Source organism: Phyllopteryx taeniolatus, chromosome 4, assembly GCF_024500385.1.
Source record: "Phyllopteryx taeniolatus isolate TA_2022b chromosome 4, UOR_Ptae_1.2, whole genome shotgun sequence".
NCBI lineage: Eukaryota > Metazoa > Chordata > Actinopteri > Syngnathiformes > Syngnathidae > Phyllopteryx > Phyllopteryx taeniolatus.
In genome coordinates, this window is record NC_084505.1 from 15,511,143 (window position 1) to 15,532,321 (window position 21,179).

Here is a 21,179-nt window from a genome sequence, read left to right on the forward strand (position 1 = left end):
ACTATATTGCCAAAAGTATTCGCTCACCTGCCTTGACTCACATATGATTTTAAGTGATATGGTTTAATGTACCCTTTGCAGCTGTAACAGCTTCAACTCTTATGGGAAGGCTTTCAACCAGGTTTTGGAGCGAGTTTATGGGAATTTTTTGCCCATTTTTCCAGGATCATATTTCTGAGGTCACACACTGATTTTGGACAAGAAGGCCTGCCTCTCAGTCTCCGCTCTTATTCATCCCAAAGGTGTTCTATTGGGTTGAGGTCAGGAGTCTGTGCAGGCCAGTCAAGTTCATCCATACCAAATGATTTTTCAGTGTACTGTATCTATTAATTGACGACTGATCTACTCAGAGGATCTTATTGGGTTATAAAACAACTAGCATTTGATGCATCAAATCCTACTTTGCGGTTTTTCACCTTTCGCGGGGGGTTCTGGGCCCCATTAACCGCTAAAAACGAGGGAACACTGGATTTTTATTTTTTATTTTTTAATCTCTTGTCCTACATTGAATTTCTGTAATGTGTGTTGGCTCTGAGCTTTGTGTGCCAATTCTGTTTGAATGCTCTTTCTCTGTCATATTTACCAATTCTCATTCATCATGCTCTCAAGGACCTGTTTTTGTGTTAGACAAATGATTGCTTTGTGTGATCTTTTGACACCCAAAACTGGTCTACAGCATAAATTCTCGACACTCTCTTCACTTGCAACATTCTCAACAACTCCTGGACTTCCTTCTTTTTCAAGGTAACTCAAAGACAACCATTCTTTTTCTGAATAATTTTAAAAGATGTTAGGATTGTACATTTGCACCCTGTTTAACTTTATTGAGAATTGCCTTTCAGTAAGTTCTGTGTGTGGTCCATTATGGGGATGTCTGAAGGGGCGTTCTTGCTCCTAATCTTGCTGCTCAACACTGGAATAATTTCAGGTATACCATTACACCTACTCCTTTGTGTTGGACTTTTTAGGGCAGGAAATTGTAAAATCACAGTTTAGTGTTGAAATATTATTTTTTTCTTTGTACTACATAGTCATATCCAAACAGCCAACACCCAAAAAATATGTGGATACATTTGAAACATTGAATATGTTTATCTTTATTATAAAAACAAAGTTAACATTTCTGTATTTTTATGTTCACACAAAAAAACAAAATGGAAATAATTCAAAATCCAAACATTTTGGGGGATTAATAAAGATGCACCAAAAGTTCATTTGAAACAGTTTCCTCTAGCCTTTATGCTGCAGCCATATCGTAAAATAATTTAAGTGTATAATTTGCTAAAAATACCCATCCAGCCATCCATTTTCTGAGCCGCTTCTCCTCACTTGGGTCGCGGGCGTGCTGGAGCCTATCCCAGCTGTCATCGGGCAGGAGGCGGGGTACACCCTGAACTGGTTGCCAGCCAATCGCAGGGCACATACAAACAAACAACCATTCGCACTCACGTTCACACCTACGGGTGATTTAGAGTCTCCAATTCATGCATTTTTTTGGGATGTGGGAGGAAACCGGAGCGCCTGGAGAAAACCCACGCAGGCACGTTTTCTCCGGGCACTCTGGTTTCTTCCCACATCCCAAAAACATGCATGAATTGGAGACTCTAAAATTGCCCGTAGGCATGACTGTGAGTGCGAATGGTTGTTTGTTTCTATGTGCCCTGCGATTGGCTGGCAACCAGTTCAGGGTGTACCCCGCCTCCTGCCCGATGACAGCTGGGATAGGCTCCAGCACGCCCGCGACACTAGTGAGGAGAAGCGGCTCGGAAAATGGATGGATGAATAAAATATTATACTCTGCTGATTTTCAAGAAACTTGAAAAGTGTTCGATCTGGTCCAAGGAAGAAAGCTATTTTAAAAATAAGGTGTCATTCTTCTTTTTACCTTTGAAAGACAGTTGTGTGTTTCACTTTATTTGATTGGTACCACCTGACAGTCATTGTGCAGTCATCAAACTGTGAAAACTAAGTACAAACAAACACACAGTTCCAAGACTAGGATGAAATGCAGTGACGCATGCACAAATCTCGTTCCAATTTGATTCAAAATATCAGATCTGTTTCTTCTTTCTGAAGCCAACATTCAAAGATAAATATAATGAAACCATGGAAAACAAAGAACATTGACCTTTGGTCTGTCATGGAGATTGTCTTGAGATTCAGGACTTATGTTTCCTGCTTTGTCTCCTGAAGCTCCTCTTCCCAAAGTCTCCCAGAAATCTATATTTTTCCCCGAAGAACTTCATCCCAATTCTATGTGATTAAAGCTCTGTGACAGCGAGATAATACACCTAAAAGTAGCCTATTTGCCATTTACAACTTGCGTTTTGATATTTTGCTTGGTTTAATGGTGAAAATCTGCAAAATAAGAAATGCAAATAGAAAATGAAATTTAAAAATGGAACCGGGCTAAAACTATTAATTCATATTCATTATCGTGCCTTAAAAAAAAGTCCGACAACTTTGAGTCAGCATGCAATTAAAAGATTTTTTTTCCTTCTTAGGTTCAGTTGTTTCCAGCTGTGATGCGTGCCACGAAAAAGCAACGTGCCAAGAGTCACACGAAAGAGGAGACTCCTTTGTCGGCTTCTCGTGTGTCTGCAAAGATGGCTTTGTAGGCGATGGTCTCAGCTGTTACAATACCTTAGTCTGTAGCGATGGTTCCTGTTGTAGTCAAGGTTATGAATGGGCACCTGGCAGTGGCTGCGTGGACATTGACGAGTGCTCGCTCCCTGACTCACCATGCACGGCACCTCGGGTTTGCCAAAACGCGCCAGGCTCCCATGAATGCTTCGAGCCTGCCTCACTCTCTAGATCTGGCCTTTCCTCACAATCAGTCCAGTTCAGTTGTGGAAACACAGTGTGTCCAGCAGGTATGGACTGCATTGGAAATAACGGGACAAGATGTGCTGACCCTTGTGAGAGCTACACCGTCCTGGATGATGACTGGCGTTCGACACAGTTTAGATATGCTAATTCCAACCAAGCAAAATGTGACCGAAATATTGAGTGGCGAGGCTGGTATCGTCTGTTTCTGGGAGACAACAGTGCACATATTCCTGAGAGATGTATAGAGGAAAACATGTGTGGAACCCATGCACCTTTGTGGATAACGCAACCTCATCCTACACAGTCTAATGTAATTGCAACTCGTTCTGTGTGTAATGCTTGGAACGGAGACTGCTGCCAGTTTCCATCACACAATATCCATGTTAAGCTTTGCTCTACAGCAGCTACCAGCTACTACGTGTACAAACTTGTGAAGCCATCTACATGCCGTCTTGCTTACTGTGCAGGTATTGTTCCAATTGAAACAATTTCAACACAAATATAGCCAGTATAGTGTAAAATCTTGTTCCTGTTGATGTAAATGGGAAAACATCTATTTTTGAACAAAAAACAAAACTTATGTCAAAAATCTTCTCTTTCAGAGTTTAATGGAACTCGTTATTCAACACCGGAACCTGAAATTACTTCAACCCCTTCAGCATCTGTCAACATTGAAACGGCAGAGAATTACCATACCCCACTAACAACATCAGCACCCACAATAAATGAAGGCGAGGTCCGCCTGGCTAATGGAGAAAACAGCTCCTGCTCTGGCAGAGTAGAAATCTTCCACCGTGGACAGTGGGGAACAGTGTGTGACGATATCTGGGACCTGAAGCATGCGCAAGTGGTGTGCAGACAGTTGGGCTGCGGCAGGGCCCTGGCAGCCCCCCAGAGGGCTCACTTTGGACAGGGCAGTGGCCCCATTTGGTTGGATAATGTCAGATGCACCGGAAGTGAATCAAAGCTGGGTGAGTGCAATCACCAAGGAATTGGATCGCACAACTGTGGTCACAATGAGGATGCCGGAGTGGTTTGTGAAGGTAAGAAAAACTAAAGTGAACAATTATGATACTGAACTGATCTACCTGCTCATCTACACTATGTTTTACACAAGCAAAAATGCGAGAACAATTTAATTGAGTTATGATTTGACTCGAGTACAATATTACAAACATTCACAAATTTTATAAAGTATATGATTGGAGTTTTCTTCCCTGATTTTTATTAATTTTCATGACATCATGTGGACTTTCACCAAATTTGTATTTAGGAACATCGTTGTTAAAACATCTAAAAACACCTTTTATACCGTAGGGTAAGTAAGTTGTCACAGGCTAATGCTTTTGCCTGTATGTTGTTGTGTTAGCTGCTTCACCCGTGAGGCTGGTCAACTCTGACCACCGCTGCTCTGGAAGAGTTGAGGTCTACCATAATGGACAATGGGGGACTGTGTGTGATGACATATGGGGCCTCACCAATGCCAAAGTGGTGTGTAGACAGTTGGACTGCGGCAGGGCTCGTTCAGCACTGCACAGTGCAGCCTTTGGACAGGGCAGTGGACCCATCTGGTTGGATGATGTCCGTTGTCTTGGAAATGAAACTTCAATAACAAGCTGCCAACATCGTGGATTTGGGAGACACAACTGTGTACACAGGGAGGATGCCAGCGTTGTTTGTGAAGGTAGCCTTTATATATTGTTATTAAGATTTGGCATAATTACACATACACAATGAAATTAATGACCCCATACTATATACTTTGTTTAGAAACGCTACCTTCACTCAGACCTTCTCAGCTTATTTGTGGCCCTGACAAAATCCGAGTGGCCCTGGATTCCGTGAGCATAACACGCGCCGGTTATAACCCGCTCTCTGGCAACCTGGCAGTCCGCAACTGTTCCTGGGTCAGGGTGCAAGGTGATGTCGTGTGGTACGAAGCTGACGCTCAGGCAGATGCTTGCGGAAACACACTGACGGTAAAAAAAACACTACACCTTGACACACGTGTGTACTTTAGGCCCGCATTTATTGAAAAATGTCTTCTATACTACTCTGCTTATGAGGAATTAGATATCTGCGTGATTATCTCGAAAACCTCATAGTTTGGGTCACTCGTAAGTCGAGGTCCCACTGTTTCTTTGTAATGGCGAAACAAACAAATTTTGGCCTTGAACATTGATGGTTATAGTAGTCCGAAGTAAAGATCCGAATCTCTTCTGTTCTCAATGCCAGTGTACAATACAATCAATATTATACACCAATAACACCCGTCTCCCCTCCTATGCTGCATTTGCATTACATTCAAGATCAAATCAGATCACGCGGATCTATGAAACAGAAAGTGCTATTGATGATAACCCTTAACTGTCTTTCAGACCAACCGCACACACGCCATCTACTCCAACAGTTTATTTATCTACCCATTGAACAACACATCATTCTCTCCCGCTGTGAGTCTTCCTTTCTCGTGCGCCTATCCCCTGGACGCAGACAGCAGGCTGAACGTGGCCATCAGACCATCCCTTGCGTGAGTAGTTGTTTAATGCATCGGACTATTATTGCTGTAATAAATAATTGATACAGTGCTAAGGGAAAGTAAACCGTGTTGCACAGTTGTTGTATAGTTTGTCCAGCCAGTGTCAATGGCAAATGTCATAGTATAGATTGAAGTACATTTGTATCATGGGGCTTTGTATCTATCCATCCATCCATTTTCTGAGCCGCTTCTCCTCACTAGGGTCGCGGGCGCGCTGGAGCCAATCCCAGCTGTCATCGGGCAGGAGGCGGGGTACACCCTGAACTGGTTGCCAGCCAATCGCAGGGCACATCGAAACAAACAACCATTCGCACTCACAGTCATGCCTACGGGCAATTTAGAGTCTCCAATTAATGCATGTTTTTGGGATGTGGGAGGAAACCGGAGTGCCCGGAGAAAACCCCCGCAGGCACGGGGAGAACATGCAAACTCCACACAGGCGGGGACGGGGATTGAACCCCGCACCTCAGAACTGTGAGGCTGACGCTCTAACCAGTCGGCCACCGTGCCGCCGCTTTGTATCTAGATAATCAAATTGAATTCTTATCATTTCAAGATAGTTCAATAGTTCTCCAGAAATGCAATTTCCGTTCCAATTCCAACGACGAGAGTAGAGCCTTTGACATAGATTGATGATAATATGTGCTCTTTCATGACAGGTTGGACGGTGGTATTATTGGCTCAGGTTACAAAGCCAGAGCCTCCATGGTCCTCTTCCACAACTCCAACTTTACAGAGCCTTATTCAGCGGGCGCGGTCGTCCTTCCAGTGGGCTCGCCGTTGTATGTTGGGGTCTCTGTGGACAAAAGAGATCCCAGCTTGGCAGTTGTTTTGGAGGATTGCTTCGCCTCTCACTCCTCAAACCCTGATCACCCCGAGCGATACTCTCTAATTCACAACAGGTATGCATCTGCTCAGTTGGGATGAATATAGATTCATGATTGAAACGTGGTAATAACCAATGGTCTTCTGTTGTCTTTATCAGATGTCCCGCTGACCGCCAACAAGTGTCCGTGGTTGAGAGTGGCTCATCCCTCCGGGCTCGTTTCTCTGCTCTGTTCTTCCTGGTTCAGGGGGAATATCGAAGTATTTACCTCCACTGCGGCCTCAGCCTGTGTGACCGGAGGAGGTTCTCTTGCATTCCGGTGAGGAACATACTTTATTGAATTTCCTTCACAGCATTACAACTCCATGTCTATTATTGCTTTTTCACCAATAAGTTATAATGTTCTGTTATTGTTTTTCATGCTGCCACCATGTAGCCTTGCGCAAGGAGAGCACACCGCTCTGTCTCAAACTCTGCCCCAATGAAGCCACTCACCGTTGGCCCAATCACTTGTAAGCATACTCACTCTGGTAGCAGTCTATATGTTGAAAAATGTTGAATTAATAGCAAAGGCCCTTTGTCCCTCTTGCCTTTTCATCTTCAGGGGATAAATCGTCTGAGTGACATCCAGTAAAAAAAAAAAAAAAGACATACCTTATTTTGTGATTATAAAGTAGTAAAAGACAGTGAGCCTATCCCAGCTGACTTCGGGTGAGAGGTGGGGTAAACTCTCGAATGTCCAGCAGTCCAACACAGCTCACATGTAGAACAACAATCCTTCACACTTTCATTATGGGCAATTTAGAATAATTAATTAACCTCAGAAGTATGATTTTGGGATATGGGAAGAAAATGGAGAATCCAGAGAAGATCAACTCAAGAATGGGAACAACATGCAAACTCCACACAGAGAAGTTTCAACAGAGATTGGACCCAGATCTCCTGACTGTGAGGCAGATGTGTTCAGCACAAATTCCACTGTGCTGTGACAGCAAGATCATTGATCACAAAATTCCATTACTTTTGTAAATGATAATCTCTGACTAATAATCATCAGCAAATCATAGTGAAAATAAATGAGCAGGAAAAAAAAATGTCTTGTGGTCTTTATTGAAAGAAAACCAATTGGAGGATGCTACTCTGCAAAATCAATGCTAAATGTTTTCATGGACATAATAATATTGTCATGTCTCAGTAGCTCTGAAATCAGTTTGTAGCTCTTTCAGTAGGTCTCACTGAGATTGATAAAGAAAACGAGGTTGATAGTTTTGCTCTTACAAATGTATCTGAATTGGTTGTACCTTCACAGTAATTGCTTTTATTTAAGATAATGAAATGTCATTCTTAACGTGTTTACATTGAACCAGTGTAGCTGAGTGTTTGCCACTGTACAAATCCATCCATCCATCCATCCATTTTCTGAGCCGCTTCTCCTCACTAGGGTCGCGGGCGTGCTGGAGCCTATCCCAGCTGTCATCGGGCAGGAGGCGGGGTACACCCTGAACTGGTTGCCAGCCAATCGCAGGGCACATACAAACAAACAACCATTCGCACTCACAGTCACACCAACTCCACACCACCAATGATTTACATAAGCTTACAAAAGTCAAAAACCAATAGTTTTTAACATTGCACATTAATTTATAAGATGCCACACAATTTAAAATATAAAATCCAACAGGGGTTGTGAGAGCAAGAAGTGTTCTGTTGTGCTTAGCGCTGTTTATTCCGAAGGCCTTTGAATGCACATTGTGGGGAAAACGGGAGACAGCCTCGAGAGCTGATTTCAAAGTACTGTTCACCTTGCTCCTCTTCTTCTATTTAATTGTTTGTATTAATTAAATTAACTTAACTCAACCGGCTCACTGTAGCCCTGTAGAGATTTACTACTGGCACTAATGCACTTCAACAACTGTAGCACACTGGTTTCATTTATGCTGCTGTAAAGCTAGTGTTAGCCAGTTTAGTGAAGTTAGCCTGGATTAGAACCCAGCGCTGCGTGATTAGACACTACGCAAAACACTTACCGAGATGGTCTGCGGCAGCCCTGTGGTCGTTGCTGTTGCCATAGAAAAATTGTGTATTGCTTGCCAAAACGGCCCTGTTGATGTTCTTTACTAACGCCATTTCACCGGACTTGTTTGCAGAGCGAGCAGCATGGATATTGATAAACAATGGCGCGCAAAGGCCACCTGGTGGAGGTGGACGGCCAAGGCTCCCACGGGTCCTAAATCCTCCAACTGTTTTGAAAAGTGACTGCTAAACACTAAAAGTACACGTCAAATACAGTTCTCCAAGCGTCTTTGTTATTTCATGTAGTTATTATAACTATAATGTGTGTCCAATAGTCCATTTCCCCAGATAAGATGCTTTGTATATGTTTTACCATTACGTCTAGCATCTTTTTTTACACCTACGCATGTTTGAAAATACTGTATACGCGCCTTCTACGGTGGCTGGACTATATCCTATATCCGAGGCTTTGCACGCCACGACAAGCTAGCTCACAAGCTACCCTGGGCTCCTGCTGCCCGTCCGCGTCGTCGCCTCCTCACTTGCTGATGTCGGCGTGTCGGTCCGCATAGCGGAGGCGCTTCAGGGAAAGTCAACCATTCATTAAAACACGGCAGCACACGTTATTCAGCCTGTGGCTCACATGACGTGACAGACATTTTGAGCGCATACTTCCTGCTAGTTACATACATATGCTTTGCGTTACAACACGTTACAGTAGTAGCCTGGATAACACGAAATACATAACACATACATCATAATTTTGTTTTTTTTTAAATCAGGAAAACTGAAACGGCGCAAAACAGTTCAACGTTATATCTACACAAAGGAGTATTACATATTTCTCTCTATTTGCACGTTTTCAGCAATTATCTACAAACGTGTAGGCTATAATGTATATTAATCATGATTTGTCACCATATGCAGTCACCTCTTTTGTCCATGATTGCCTCAAACTCAACTGATAATTGCAAATTACATAACCGTACCCAAATTAAGTGCTTGCTTTGTTGCATTCTTTCAGCAATGTGTAAGTCTAGTTTACTGGCGTAAAACATTGAAAATATCAGATAAGCACTCCGTGTAGAACAAAGCACCAAGTTAACCATTTACTTCGCATATACTTTATAAAATGTTTTCAGAGGGAGTTCAAGCCAATATTGAGTCAAGTTATTGCATAACCACACAACAAAATGTGTAGTGTCAGAACATGTTAATTTATCATGTATGGTGACAAATTATTTTGACATTGTGGAAATCACCGTCTTAGTGATTGTTACATGTGTTTAGTTTAGTCTGTATAAACACAACAGCAACACTGTATGATGCCAGGTTTGTACGGTTCTGAAAGGTTGTACTTTTTAAAATATACCTTTACGATTACATTGAGAGAGAAAAAAGATTGAAAGCCTATATTGGTAATAGATATAAGGTACAATTAAAATAAAATGAAGTTAGTTATGTTTCAAGAAAGTGGTACACATTATGACAAAAATCAGTTGCAACAACAGAGTAGGACTATATTTTTGTTAAAATTGTATGTAGGTTGGGATTTAACGTGTAAAATAATGTAATATCATAATACAGTATATAAGATATCAAACTGGACTATAATAATATATAATGCCACTATATATAATATTATCACCATTTCTAGAAATCTAGGCAGAATAATTTGGGTTGGATGTTTATTAACTTGATATCTACATTAAATTTGATATTTTCTTCATATATTCTTGGTTTTGTGGTATTCCAGCATATATTTTACAATACAATCACCTATACAATCATTTTAATAAGCTTGTTTTAAATTCTCAGCCCATACTTTATACTATTGTACTATTTAACAGAAATATATAGTTATTTGAAATTTTCAGGGTTTGGGTTAGGGTTAGGTTAGGTCAGTAAAAGCCAAAGGAATTCATTAAATTTCAAAATGTATTTAAATACAAAAGCTTAACTATTTATTTGTTTGTTGGGAAATGCAGACCGTTTTCGATGCATGCATACATTGAATAATAGGGGAATGTACAAACTACATTCATCACGTTCTGGTGTCTTTTCAACTCTGCCCCATATTGATGAATTACCATAAAGTTTATTGACTCTGGGTTTGTTCTGTTTGACGTCTATTTCGTGGAAATAGTTTTGATTAATATGTAACAATTTCCAATTGATATCAGCATCAGCTGTCAATGAACCATTTGTGTGTTTGACAAATGGTTGTTTGGTATGATCTCTTGCAGAGCAAATCTGGCCTATAAATTCCCTCACTCTTCCCTCACCTAAATCATCACCAGCTGCTGGATCCTTGTCAAGGTAACAAGGTAAGCGAAGCAATGATTTTTATGCATAACAGCACAATTAAAACAAAAAATCCAGATTGCATAGATATTATTTGTATCTAGTCAACTTTTTATGTACAGTGTGTGAACTTCATCGCTTTTCTTTTTCTTGGTAGAGTCCAAGATGGGGATGCCTAGAAGAGAATTATTGTTTCTGATTTTGCAGCTCATGACTGCAAGAGGATCAGGTATAGTTTTGATATTATTTACACTGGTTTTCTTGTCCTCTCACACATAGTTACAGTGAATGGAAGGCATTCAAAGTAAACTAACCCATTAAAAATCTAGAAAAAATAAATACAGTACATTGTTCCAGGGATCTTGGGAACTAACCCTGTCATAGCCCCTTGAAAGAATGCACATGTATTGTTGAAATACAGCATAGTTCGTTTTAATGTACTATATGTCCAAATTAGTAAATGGTGTCAATAGTCAAACCTGAAACAATGCAAAATTGAAGCTTTGAACTTTGCCTTTGGCTGGCTTAGTCTCGCCATGTTTTGGTTTGAGATCTGGATTTGTGTTCCACTTTTGGACCATATTTACCTTTTAAATTAAGGTCCATTTCCAAGTTGTTTGACTGCTAAACTGTTTGGAGTTCCACAACTGACTGTAATTCTGAACTAAGCGAGATGCAGATTAATGTTAATCATACCCTCTGATTAAAGTTATCGCACCAAAACTTTCCATGCCATTACTTTTTGTCAAGTGATTTGTGTGTTTACAGAATCTTGTGGAAAACACTATTAAATATGAGTTACTCTTCTTAGGTTCAGTTGTTTCCAGCTGTGATGCGTGCCACGAAAAAGCAACGTGCCAAGAGTCACCCGAAAGAGGCGACTCCTTTGTCGGCTTCTCGTGTGTCTGCAAAGATGGCTTTGTTGGCGATGGTCTCAGCTGTTACAATACCTTAGTCTGTAGCGATGGTTCCTGTTGTAGTCAAGGTTATGAATGGGCACCTGGCAGTGGCTGCGTGGACATTGACGAGTGCTCGCTCCCTGACTCACCATGCACGGCACCTCGGGTTTGCCAAAACGCGCCAGGCTCCCATGAATGCTTCGAGCCTGCCTCACTCTCTAGATCTGGCCTTTCCTCACAATCAGTCCAGTTCAGTTGTGGAAACACAGTGTGTCCAGCAGGTATGGACTGCATTGGAAATAACGGGACAAGATGTGCTGACCCTTGTGAGAGCTACACCGTCCTGGATGATGACTGGCGTTCGACACAGTTTAGATATGCTAATTCCAACCAAGCAAAATGTGACCGAAATATTGAGTGGCGAGGCTGGTATCGTCTGTTTCTGGGAGACAACAGTGCACATATTCCTGAGAGATGTATAGAGGAAAACATGTGTGGAACCCATGCACCTTTGTGGATAACGCAACCTCATCCTACACAGTCTAATGTAATTGCAACTCGTTCTGTGTGTAATGCTTGGAACGGAGACTGCTGCCAGTTTCCATCACACAATATCCATGTTAAGCTTTGCTCTACAGCAGCTACCAGCTACTACGTGTACAAACTTGTGAAGCCATCTACATGCCGTCTTGCTTACTGTGCAGGTATTGTTCCAATTGAAACAATTTCAACACAAATATAGCCAGTATAGTGTAAAATCTTGTTCCTGTTGATGTAAATGGGAAAACATCTATTTTTGAACAAAAAACAAAACTTATGTCAAAAATCTTCTCTTTCAGAGTTTAATGGAACTCGTTATTCAACACCGGAACCTGAAATTACTTCAACCCCTTCAGCATCTGTCAACATTGAAACGGCAGAGAATTACCATACCCCACTAACAACATCAGCACCCACAATAAATGAAGGCGAGGTCCGCCTGGCTAATGGAGAAAACAGCTCCTGCTCTGGCAGAGTAGAAATCTTCCACCGTGGACAGTGGGGAACAGTGTGTGACGATATCTGGGACCTGAAGCATGCGCAAGTGGTGTGCAGACAGTTGGGCTGCGGCAGGGCCCTGGCAGCCCCCCAGAGGGCTCACTTTGGACAGGGCAGTGGCCCCATTTGGTTGGATAATGTCAGATGCACCGGAAGTGAATCAAAGCTGGGTGAGTGCAATCACCAAGGAATTGGATCGCACAACTGTGGTCACAATGAGGATGCCGGAGTGGTTTGTGAAGGTAAGAAAAACTAAAGTGAACAATTATGATACTGAACTGATCTACCTGCTCATCTACACTATGTTTTACACAAGCAACAATGCGAGAAGAATTTAATTGAGTTATGATTTGACTCGAGTACAATATTGTAAACATTCACTAATTTTATAAAGTATATGATTGGAGTTTTCTTCCCTGATTTTTATTAATTTTCATGACATCATGTGGACTTTTGCCAAATTTGTATTTAGGAACATCTAAAAACACCTTTTATACCGTAGGGTAAGTAAGTTGTCACAGGCTAATGCTTTTGCCTGTATGTTGTTGTGTTAGCTGCTTCACCCGTGAGGCTGGTCAACTCTGACCACCGCTGCTCTGGAAGAGTTGAGGTCTACCATAATGGACAATGGGGGACTGTGTGTGATGACATATGGGGCCTCACCAATGCCAAAGTGGTGTGTAGACAGTTGGACTGCGGCAGGGCTCGTTCAGCACTGCACAGTGCAGCCTTTGGACAGGGCAGTGGACCCATCTGGTTGGATGATGTCCGTTGTCTTGGAAATGAAACTTCAATAACAAGCTGCCAACATCGTGGATTTGGGAGACACAACTGTGTACACAGGGAGGATGCCAGCGTTGTTTGTGAAGGTAGCCTTTATATATTGTTATTAAGATTTGGCATAATTACACATACACAATGAAATTAATGACCCCATACTATATACTTTGTTTAGAAACGCTACCTTCACTCAGACCTTCTCAGCTTATTTGTGGCCCTGACAAAATCCGAGTGGCCCTGGATTCCGTGAGCATAACACGCGCCGGTTATAACCCGCTCTCTGGCAACCTGGCAGTCCGCAACTGTTCCTGGGTCAGGGTGCAAGGTGATGTCGTGTGGTACGAAGCTGACGCTCAGGCAGATGCTTGCGGAAACACACTGACGGTAAAAAAACACTACACCTTGACACACGTGTGTACTTTAGGCCCGCATTTATTGAAAAATGTCTTCTATACTACTCTGCTTATGATGAATTTCTTCTGTTCTCAGTGTCAGTGTACAATACAATCAATATTTTACATCAATAACACCCGTCTCCCCTCCTATGCTACATTTGCATTACATTCGAGATCAAATCAGATCACGCGGATCTATGAAACAGAAAGTGCTATTGATGATAACCCTTAACTGTCTTTCAGACCAACCGCACACACACCATCTACTCCAACAGTTTATTTATCTACCCATTGAACAACACAGCATTCTCTCCCGCTGTGAGTCTTCCTTTCTCGTGCGCCTATCCCCTGGACGCAGACAGCAGGCTGAACGTGGCCATCAGACCATCCCTTGCGTGAGTAGTTGTTTAATGCATCGGACTATTATTGCTGTAATAAATAATTGATACAGTGCTAAGGGAAAGTAAACCGTGTTGCACAGTTGTTGTATAGTTTGTCCAGCCAGTGTCAATGGCAAATGTCATAGTATAGATTGAAGTACATTTGTATCATGGGGCTTTGTATCAAGATAATCAAATTGAATTCTTATCATTTCAAGATAGTTCAATAGTTCTCCAGAAATGCAATTTCCGTTCCAATTCCAACGACGAGAGTAGAGCCTTTGACATAGATTGATGATAATATGTGCTCTTTCATGACAGGTTGGACGGTGGTATTATTGGCTCAGGTTACAAAGCCAGAGCCTCCATGGTCCTCTTCCACAACTCCAACTTTACAGAGCCTTATTCAGCGGGCGCGGTCGTCCTTCCAGTGGGCTCGCCGTTGTATGTTGGGGTCTCTGTGGACAAAAGAGATCCCAGCTTGGCACTTGTTTTGGAGAATTGCTTTGCCTCTCACTCCTCAAACCCTGATCACCCCGAGCGATACTCTCTAATTCACAACAAGTATGTGTCTGCTCAGTTGGGATCAATATAGATTCATGATTGAAAGGTGATAATAACCAATGGTCTTCTGTTGTCTTTATCAGATGTCCCGCTGACCGCCAACAAGTGTCCGTGGTTGAGAGTGGCTCATCCCTCCGGGCTCGTTTCTCTGCTTTGTTCTTCCTGGTTCAGGGGGAATATCGAAGTATTTACCTCCACTGTGGCCTCAGCCTGTGTGACCGGAGGAGGTTCTCTTGCATTCCGGTGAGTAACATATTGTATTTCATTTGATTCACAGCATTGCAAGTCCATGTCTATTATTGTATAATAACCAATTAGTTATAATGTTATACTGTTCCTTTTCACACGCTTCCATGGTCCACTATGAAGCCTTGCACAAGGAGAGTAAAACGCTCTGTCTCAACCTCTGCTCCAATGAAGCCACTCAGCGTTGGTCCAATCAAATGTAAGCATAGTCTAGATTTAATTCAAGTATCGGGCTATATGTTGGTATGGTAAAAATATTGAATAAATAACAAAGGGTATTTTCTTCCTCTTTCTTTTTTATCTTCAGGGGAGAAATCGTCTGAGTGACATCCATTTAAAGGAATAACATTGTTGGACTGGTATTATTCAACAACCAGAATAGCAAAAATGATGAGATCTACTGTAGTTCATATGCATTAGAATAAATTGTATCCTATTGTCAACTACCTCTAAACTATTAATGGCCACTAAGGGAATGTATAATTTCACACCCACAGAATTATAATAAAAAGCAAAGATTACATAAGCATGTCTGTCTGCATTTGTTTCCATTAACTGATCAATTTATCGTTACTTTAGATTTAGACCATATATGTATTTTGTATACAAGCCACAATAATGAGTGAAGTTACTGGCAAAACATTATTTTTGGAGCCGTGTGATGCCCTTTAACGTTAAATCACATTTCTTCTTCTCCATTATTTTCTTTGCCATGAACCAAAATAAAAACCAAACAAGCCTTTCTCAGATATCATAACATGTCATGTGTTGCATTTTAAATATAAGATGTATATTCTATGGCCAACACTAATATTACTCTATAACGACACACACAGTGAATCGCTGTTACCATCCTCTGTCACGTTATACAAGTACATCTTAATAAATTAGAATAATGTAAAAATCTTAATTTAGTTAGGTAGTTCAATTCAAAAAGTGAAACTCATGGTGATGCACAGTACACACTCAGAGTGAAAAATATGTAATGATGTCTTTTGAAATATATGTATAATTTTGATTATTATAGCTTAGAGCAAACGAAAACCGGGACTTTTCTACCATATTAAAATTTATTGTGATATACCTGTAACGAAGTGAAACTAACAGTGACATTTTATTAACCCAATTTCTCACCACACCTTTCAATAATATTATTTCCAAACAGTCAATGCCAATGTCTATGCAATCTGCTACCATTTCCCTGACTGTATTCCAAAACAGCATATGTCATCTGTAAAAGTATATTCATATAATAAATGTTTATAATAGCAGATAACCTTTATTGGTTCCACAATAGTGGATCGAGTAAATACAAAAATAGCATGCAAGAGAAGAAGCCATTATAACAATTATTTATTTATTAACAATTAAGATTACTGAGTAATGACTATGTTGTGCAGTTGAAGAGTATTCAGAATAATTTTTATCTTATTGCATAATATACCCCCGGCCCCGCCTGTGTGGAGTTTGCATGTTCTCCCCGTGCCTGCGTGGGTTTTCTCCGGGCACTCCGGTTTCCTCCCACATCCCAAAAACATGCATTAATTGGAGACTCTAAATTGCCCGTAGGCATGATTGTGAGTGTGAATGGTTGTTTGTTTCTATGTGCCCTGCGATTGGCTGGCAACCAGTTCAGGGTGTACCCCGCCTTCTGCCCGATGACAGCTGGGATAGGCTCCAGCACGCCCGCGACCCTAGTGAGGAGAAGCGGCTCAGAAAATGGATGGATGCATAATATACTGCAATAACTGTCCCGCAGTAATTTTTATGACACGATTAAAAAAAAAAAAAAAAAAAAGGAAATTCTGACAAATTTGGACAAATTGTTCAGGAAGTGAACTTCTGTAGGTTGGCAGCTTTGTATTAGAAAGGTTTACAGCACATTATTAGCGAACATTCGTTAAACAGCAGACCAGCTGCTTGAGAAAGAACAGCATGTGCTTTATATTCGTATCTTTAATAGGTTGTGTTTTTATCATTCTGAAAATGATCGCACATTTTCGTTGTTGTTACTATATGATGTATGTTAAATTTGCTTCCAGTGTTGGTCGTTATTTGTTATTCATTTTGTACGCCAATTATGTCATAAAAAATCATTTTGAGCACCCATTGTCCTGTGTGTATTTTTTTTTTTTTTAGGGGGGGGGGGGTCCTTGATCTATAGTCATTCTTATCTGTAGCCACCTGGGGCTCCATACGCACATCATTAAATAAATAAATAGTCATGTCCTTCCACACAGACACACACAGACACACGCGCGCGCGCAAATGATCCAATTTAGTGAGGTTTGGAACTTTGGCGCCCATTCTTAGCTACGGAACCGTATTGCATTCACTTGGAAAAAAAAAAAAACTCGTGTTTTTCTGACTAATTTTTTTGACGTTTTTTTTTTTTTTTTTAATATTTCTTTCTGTTTTTCTGACAATTTTCTCAGTTTTTCTATCTATTTTACCCCCCTGTTTTATGACTATTTTTCCTGTTTTTCTGAGTAATCCCAAAGACAGGAGTGTCTCCCAGTGTCTTAAACCCATATCAAAATAAAACTTGATCAAACTAAATAAGCCGGTCATGTTGCTTACTACGGAGTCCGCAAAGAGTCACTTGCAGTTCGCAGGTTCTCGCGTGAGTTCGATGTGTCCCGTTAACTCAGAAAAAAATGAGTCACAAAAACAGGTGGGGAAAAAAGTCAGAAAAACAGTATAAAATAGTCAGAAAAAAAGCGGGGGGAAATAATCATAAAACGGAGGGTGGGGTGTGGGGGGGAAATTAGACAGAAAAACTGAGAAAAATAATTAGTCAGAAACACGGAAAAAAATATTCAGAAAAACAGGAAGAAATATTCCAAGAAAATAAGCCCTCAAAAAATAACTCAGAAAAAACAGGATTTTTATTTTTTTTAATCCAAGTGAATGCAATACGCTTCCGTTGGTTACGAACCAGCACATCCAACTATCGTAAAGTCCTCTGTTGTCCTGCAAAACGCTCAGGGGGGCACGACGTCCAGTTTGTACGGGAGGGGGGCGTTTGATTGACATGGCGGAAACCAATTAGAATGTCCCGCTGGGAGGGACAATCGCGCAAGCTCGGGATTCCAGTTTCGGAGGAGGTCTTCCGAGTGTTTGGGAGCAATTTCCTCCTGCTGGTAGACGTGTACAACTCAAAAGGAGCGCTCGACTTTTCTCCCCGACGGCCTTCGTCATGTCTAATAACAACGCCAGCAACAACTTAATCATCGCCCAGAGGGCCGTAAAGCAGCTGCGGTTGGAGGCCAGCGTCCGGAGGATCAAGGTACCAGCGGCCGACGCGGACACGCAAACACCGAGTGCAACAGGCTAAGCCACTGCTGAATGGCGGAGAGGGAAACTGGTAGTCCAGTGCATATACACACTTCCACATTCCAAATGTACACGGCGGAGCGCAAAATCTTAAAAGTACACACTGTCTCGCTATTCTACGTTGCCACCGACAGTTCCAACTTTTCATTGTCAAGTTCCGCATTGACACAATTCGAGTTTTTCTGTGTGCCAAAGTGACATTACGCGACGAAGACTCGCCAGTCACGTGAAAGTCGACGTGCGTAAACAGTACACGTACTGTTGCAAATCATGTGCAAATAACAGTCAGGCCTGCTATTGTGTGGCGCTTTTGCAGTTTATTCGCAGTCTGCCTTTGCTCCCCACATGCTAACGTCGTGTGCGGCTCGCAGGTGTCCCAGGCTGCTGCCGAGTTGAGGAACTTCTGTCTGCAAAATGCCTCCAAGGACCCGCTCCTGGTCGGTGTCCCCTCCAGCGATAATCCTTTTAGACCACCAAAGTCCTGCTCCTTGTTCTGAGGTAGGCCGGGGAAATCGGCGGCACACCCCCTTCACGATGACAGGGCATGTAAAAAAAATAATAATAACAAATAAAATAAAACTATTGCACTTCGTACACGGATTACCCACGATTTTGGTCAGTACTGCAAAATCTAATGAGATCAAATATAAGAGTTGTCAAATGCCATCCTTCTCAAAAATATTAAAAAATGCTTACTTTTAAATTGACATTGCCAAAGAGTTATTAACTTCAATTATATTTCTGTATGATACATTCATTATGCATATTGTCATTTGCCGAAGGCAGGGACCTTGGCGATCCGATCACCGGCTACAGAAACCGGCTCTAGGGACGTGGAATGTCACCTCTCTGGCAGGGAAGGAGCCCGAGCTGGTGTGTGAGGTCGAGAAGTTCCGACTAGATATAGTCGGACTCGCCTCCACACATAGCTTGGGCTCTGGTACCAATCCTCTCGAGAGGGGTTGGACTCTCTTCCACTCTGGAGTTGCCCACGGTGAGAGGCGCCGAGCAGGTGTGGGTATACTTATTGCCCCCCGGCTCGGCGCCTGTACGTTGGGGTTCACCCCGGTGGACGAGAGGGTAGCCTCCCTCCGCCTTCGGTTGGGGGGGACGGGTCCTGATTGTTGTTTGTGCCTATGCACCAAACAACAGCAGTTCAGAGTACCCACTCTTTTTGGAGTCCTTGGACGGGGTGCTGGAGAGCGTTCCCGCTGGGGACTCCATCGTTCTGCTGGGGGACTTCAATGCTCACATGGGCAGTGACAGTGAGACCTGGAAGGATGTGACTGGGAGGAATGCCCCCCCGATCAGAACCCAAGTGGTGTTCTGTTATTGGACTTCAGTGCTCATCACGGATTGCCCATAACGAACGCCATGTTCAAGCATAAGGGTGTGCACACGTGCACATGGCACCAGGCATTAAGGAAATCTGGGCTTCCATAACTCCCAGGCAATGCCACAGGCTGATTGCCCAATGCCATGGCGCATCCAGGCAGTGATTAAAGCAAAGGGATTCCCAACCAAGTATTGAAGATTAACATATGGCTTTGAAAGTACCATATTTTGTTTGATTTTATGTAACCCTAATTTTTTATTTATTTATTTTTATTTTTATTTTATTGTATTTTTTTACAAAAACTGAGAAGTAAAAGGTTATTTCTTGACTGTGAATTCCTGATTTTGTGGGTTTTATGAGCTGGAAGCCCAAATTATGCAAAAATAAACAAATAAATACTTGAAATTGTTTAAATTGTGGTCCCTGAATCTATAATCTATGAAAGTTTAACTTTTTGAATGAAATTATGCAAATAAATAAATGTTTCCATTATATTCACTTTTTTTTTTTTGGGAAAGTGTCTGTATTACTAGCTGTATGAGTTGTGGGACTGACTAGGTGTTTTAATGTTTTTTGCTTTTTTTCCCTCCCTCCTCCCCCCATCCCCTTTTAGCTTGGCAAGAACAATGAATAATTTCTGAATCTATACAAAGGCTGTCTTCAATTTTACCTAATGTTGCTGTAGATCTGCCAGCAGCTCTCCTTCCTCGACCCCAGGATGGACGGTTACAGGACGGGGATTGGTCCATTTGTTTGCCAAAACAATTCGTCATATTCGTGCTGCACCAAACTTGTGAGTCCCAAAAAATGGTCAAGAAATCACACTAACATTATTAATCCATTTGAAGTATTTCTTGGTTTTGCTAATCAAATTGTTGTCCAAATTGTTATTATATTCAGTGCAGTAGATAAAGACAGATGTTAATTAAAACTGTCTGCTTTTGTGTCATACAGGATACTCTTACTCAAACAGTCCATACAGATGCATAAAATTTAACTTTTGGCCATTAGAATATTTGAGTTGTCCACTTTTCAGATATTTATAGTTATGTCGTCACTATTGAGAAGCACTACGACACGGTACAGACCTAAATGTATTTAAAAAAAAATGCTTGGTGTTACTTATATTAGCTTGTATTCTGTTACCATCTTTAAAACACATGCCTTACACTATTTGAATAGTGAATTATTGTATATCACTTTATATATGCAAATAGCCATACAGCAGCTATTTTGAAAACATCCAGATGTTCCTGTTTAAGAATGAATCTTGCTGAAGTGACCTGTTGCATGGCCTGTTTTCCACAATGGAATTATATGCCATGCAGCCAAATCTTTTACTACTGTTACCCTGTACCTCCCTTGTCTTTGCTACTGTGAGCAACATTTTTAGAAATAAAATTTCTTTTTCATAAACTGACAATTTGTTTTATTTAGTTTGTGAGCATCACTGAGAACCAATGTGTGGAATGTGTCGTTGCTACCAAGAAGCCACTTATGAAGAGGGTTTGTGGAAGATGCTTTCTTTGGGTTGACAATTGAAACCTTTATGAAATTGAGGGTGTTAAAAGCCAAGTCACACTAGATCCAAAATTCTTCAGAGCATTTTCTGTTATTTTTTTACTGCCTGATAGCCATCTTAAGTAATTTTTTTTTTTTTTATAAACGAAGAGGTCAAATGTTTTGCTGAACTA

The 21,179-nt window shown here is 41.4% G+C and overlaps 3 protein-coding genes across 4 annotated transcripts; all 3 read left to right on the forward strand.

Annotated features, from left to right (window-relative positions):
* Positions 1 to 678: 678 nt before the first annotated feature.
* On the forward strand, positions 679 to 6,886 carry LOC133476474 (uromodulin-like). The gene is made up of 11 exons (XM_061769901.1): positions 679 to 744; positions 843 to 928; positions 2,505 to 3,296; positions 3,432 to 3,872; positions 4,199 to 4,513; positions 4,600 to 4,808; positions 5,208 to 5,359; positions 6,028 to 6,270; positions 6,354 to 6,513; positions 6,631 to 6,706; positions 6,799 to 6,886. Exons 2-11 carry the CDS (start codon positions 865 to 867, stop codon positions 6,816 to 6,818), a joined length of 2,472 nt encoding a protein of 823 aa, XP_061625885.1. The 5' UTR covers positions 679 to 744; positions 843 to 864; the 3' UTR covers positions 6,819 to 6,886.
* A 3,571-nt stretch (positions 6,887 to 10,457) lies between these two features.
* LOC133476475 (uromodulin-like) lies at positions 10,458 to 15,342 on the forward strand. Its single transcript, XM_061769902.1, has 11 exons — positions 10,458 to 10,534; positions 10,669 to 10,740; positions 11,323 to 12,114; positions 12,250 to 12,690; positions 13,003 to 13,317; positions 13,404 to 13,612; positions 13,867 to 14,018; positions 14,325 to 14,567; positions 14,651 to 14,810; positions 14,937 to 15,012; positions 15,121 to 15,342. Exons 2-11 carry the CDS (start codon positions 10,677 to 10,679, stop codon positions 15,138 to 15,140), a joined length of 2,472 nt encoding a protein of 823 aa, XP_061625886.1. The 5' UTR covers positions 10,458 to 10,534; positions 10,669 to 10,676; the 3' UTR covers positions 15,141 to 15,342.
* Positions 15,343 to 17,892: 2,550 nt separating this feature from the next.
* Positions 17,893 to 20,902, forward strand: si:ch211-286b5.5 (uncharacterized protein LOC100003596 homolog). Of its 2 annotated transcripts, none has more exons than XM_061769904.1 (3): positions 17,893 to 18,102; positions 18,521 to 18,647; positions 20,171 to 20,902. In XM_061769904.1, the coding sequence occupies exons 1-2, from the start codon at positions 18,013 to 18,015 to the stop codon at positions 18,644 to 18,646; spliced, it is 216 nt and encodes a 71-aa protein (XP_061625888.1). In that variant the 5' UTR covers positions 17,893 to 18,012; the 3' UTR covers position 18,647; positions 20,171 to 20,902. The 2 variants fall into 2 exon arrangements, with proteins under 2 accessions (XP_061625888.1, XP_061625887.1); XM_061769903.1 differs by having other exon boundaries at positions 17,899 to 18,102; positions 20,099 to 20,902.
* Positions 20,903 to 21,179: the final 277 nt, after the last annotated feature.

Coding starts and splice junctions, on each gene's coding strand:
- LOC133476474 (XM_061769901.1), top strand. CDS start 865: ATGGGGATGTCTGAAGGGGCGTTCTTGCTCCTAATCTTGCTGCTCAAC. Junction 929..2,504: donor CAACACTGGAATAATTTCAG/GTATACCATTAC, acceptor TTTCCTTCTTAG/GTTCAGTTGTTTCCAGCTGT. Junction 5,360..6,027: donor GCCATCAGACCATCCCTTGC/GTGAGTAGTTGT, acceptor CTTTCATGACAG/GTTGGACGGTGGTATTATTG.
- LOC133476475 (XM_061769902.1), top strand. CDS start 10,677: ATGGGGATGCCTAGAAGAGAATTATTGTTTCTGATTTTGCAGCTCATG. Junction 12,691..13,002: donor TGCCGGAGTGGTTTGTGAAG/GTAAGAAAAACT, acceptor TTGTTGTGTTAG/CTGCTTCACCCGTGAGGCTG. Junction 14,568..14,650: donor TACTCTCTAATTCACAACAA/GTATGTGTCTGC, acceptor TGTCTTTATCAG/ATGTCCCGCTGACCGCCAAC.
- si:ch211-286b5.5 (XM_061769904.1), top strand. CDS start 18,013: ATGTCTAATAACAACGCCAGCAACAACTTAATCATCGCCCAGAGGGCC. Junction 18,103..18,520: donor CCAGCGTCCGGAGGATCAAG/GTACCAGCGGCC, acceptor TGCGGCTCGCAG/GTGTCCCAGGCTGCTGCCGA.